Genomic DNA, 2,212 nt, shown 5'->3' with positions numbered 1-2,212 from the left:
AAATTCTCCAATCACAAACTGCAATTATGTATGAATTTGGTGACCGAATCATAATTGGAAAACTTGAAATGTCAATCTGAGTCGAAGTTATTGTTATTATTAGAAAAGTAACTTAAAACAATTAATATATCCTATAAAAATAAAAAAAAATATATCTTTAATTTTATTTTATGAAAATCGAATATTAATGCAAACCAAATGATATCTTAACGAAACCATATAAAATCAAATGGAGTCAGGTTGAAATTCGTTGTTGATTTAATTGTGCAGCACTACAAAAAAAACGAATTATAAGGCAATAAATAATACCATTTGCAGTTTTAATTATACATTATTAATTTCCAATTAATTAAAAACATAACGACGGTTTCAAGAACTAACATTTTCGAGCAAACCATTGAACTTAATTACGTACCCCAAAAAAAAAACCATCGATGAAAAAAATTTTCATCAAATGACAATAAGATCAACGATTCCATGTACCATATACATCATGTAAATGGCTTCTTCTTCATCGTCAAACCGTAATTGCAAAAGAAAATAAGAACATAAAAATTGCTAAGACATTTCTCATAGCATTGCTCGTATCTGCGCTTGCGACTCATCCATCGACTATTATAAATAAATTAAAACTTAACAAAAAACAATGGGACAAACCTAAAAAATCCTTCAACTATCGTACTTACACAAAAAAAACCTTCTATTTAAAATTCATTATTAAAAAACCATCAACTATTAATTTTAAACAAAAAAACCATCAACTATATAAATTATTTAAAACTAATCATTTACTTTAAATTTGTTATAAAAAACTATCAACTATTGATTTTAATAAAAAATTTATCATCTATCTAAATTACTCAAAAGTATACTGTTTTTATAAAGAAGGACATGACGTTAATTATAAGCAAACTGAATTCTCTTCAATACCATAATAATCAGTCTCATAACGCAAAATCATCAGTGGAGGTTTCTGTGGATTCGAAAATAAATGACAAATGAATTAATGAAGAAACAAAAAAAAACCGAAGATCATAATTAATAAAAATATCTTGTGATCACCGCTTATATATACATACATATATTTCATCATGTAAGATTATAAAACAACAAAAACAAAAACAAAAAACAAAATAAAAGGAACATTATGGGGAAGACACTGATGTTCTTGATGACATTGTTCATAACCACCATGGTCACTTATCCAACCCGCGCATACGAAGACGACGGGGAACCGATCGTCGATCCAAACAACAGATTGCAAATTCCGGTGGGCGAATCTCCGGAGGCGAACGACTACAATCGGAAACTGTTCAAAGGGTATTCGGGTCGAGACCTGAAGCATTTTCTCAACATGTGCATGATGTCATGGGAATGTGGTCTTGATATTTACGAAGAGATGTTACAGAACAAAAGATCTTCCGATGCTTGCTGTCTTGAAATGTTGGAGAAAGGCAAAGACTGTCACATTGCAATGGCTAGGTTTTGGTTCTCGTTGTATGAGTTCAAACAATATGCTTCTAGAGCTATTCCCAAGAGTTATGTTGTATGGAACCGATGTTACAGAGACGTTGGGCCCCATGCACCGTCTGCATGATTCATTTGATTAAACTATATATGACGTCATATACATATTATATATGTGTGTGTTTGATATATGTTTTCCCTATCCTATATAAATAACAAGTTATAATACTGTTTTTATTATTTTATTTGATCATTTTTTGCTATCCGTGGTTTGATCGGTTGGAATACCCAAAAATTTTGAAATTATCTGATTCTATATCCGAATATTTTGGAACTCGATTTCTTATCCATAGATTCGACTGCTGAGAAAACGCTCGAATACTTTTGGATATCCGAATCCAAATATCTATTCTCCATTCTCAGTCGAAATCTTCATTATCGATGAGAATGTTTGAATGCAAGTGATCTAAGAAATCGTGGTCAATTTACGACCGTATTAGGGTTTGAGAAAAATGTTTCTCTTGTGTATATTCTCAAATGATACACATGAATATATACACTTAGTTACAACAACTAGATGACATAAATTAAGGAAAGAATTACGAAACTAGTAAATACAAAAAGATATGAAAAGATATTAGGATATCTTCCTTTATGCCCCCGCAAGATGAGGCTCGTGTGCGAGGCCAATCATGAGACAAAGTAAGTCGAACCGAGCTCGAGGCAATGGTTGGATAAGAGCGTC

The 2,212-nt window shown here is 31.3% G+C and overlaps 1 protein-coding gene across 1 annotated transcript; it reads left to right on the top strand.

Moving 5' to 3' along the window:
• Nucleotides 1–1,147: 1,147 nt before the first annotated feature.
• LOC104817628 lies at nt 1,148–1,597 on the top strand. Its single transcript, XM_010546879.1, has one exon. It carries the CDS (start codon nt 1,148–1,150, stop codon nt 1,595–1,597), a length of 450 nt encoding a protein of 149 aa, XP_010545181.1.
• Nucleotides 1,598–2,212: the final 615 nt, after the last annotated feature.

Source organism: Tarenaya hassleriana, unplaced genomic scaffold (genome assembly GCF_000463585.1).
Source record: "Tarenaya hassleriana unplaced genomic scaffold, ASM46358v1 Cleome270, whole genome shotgun sequence".
In the NCBI taxonomy this organism is placed as follows: domain Eukaryota; kingdom Viridiplantae; phylum Streptophyta; class Magnoliopsida; order Brassicales; family Cleomaceae; genus Tarenaya; species Tarenaya hassleriana.
This window is presented reverse-complemented; position numbering and strand designations above follow the sequence as displayed.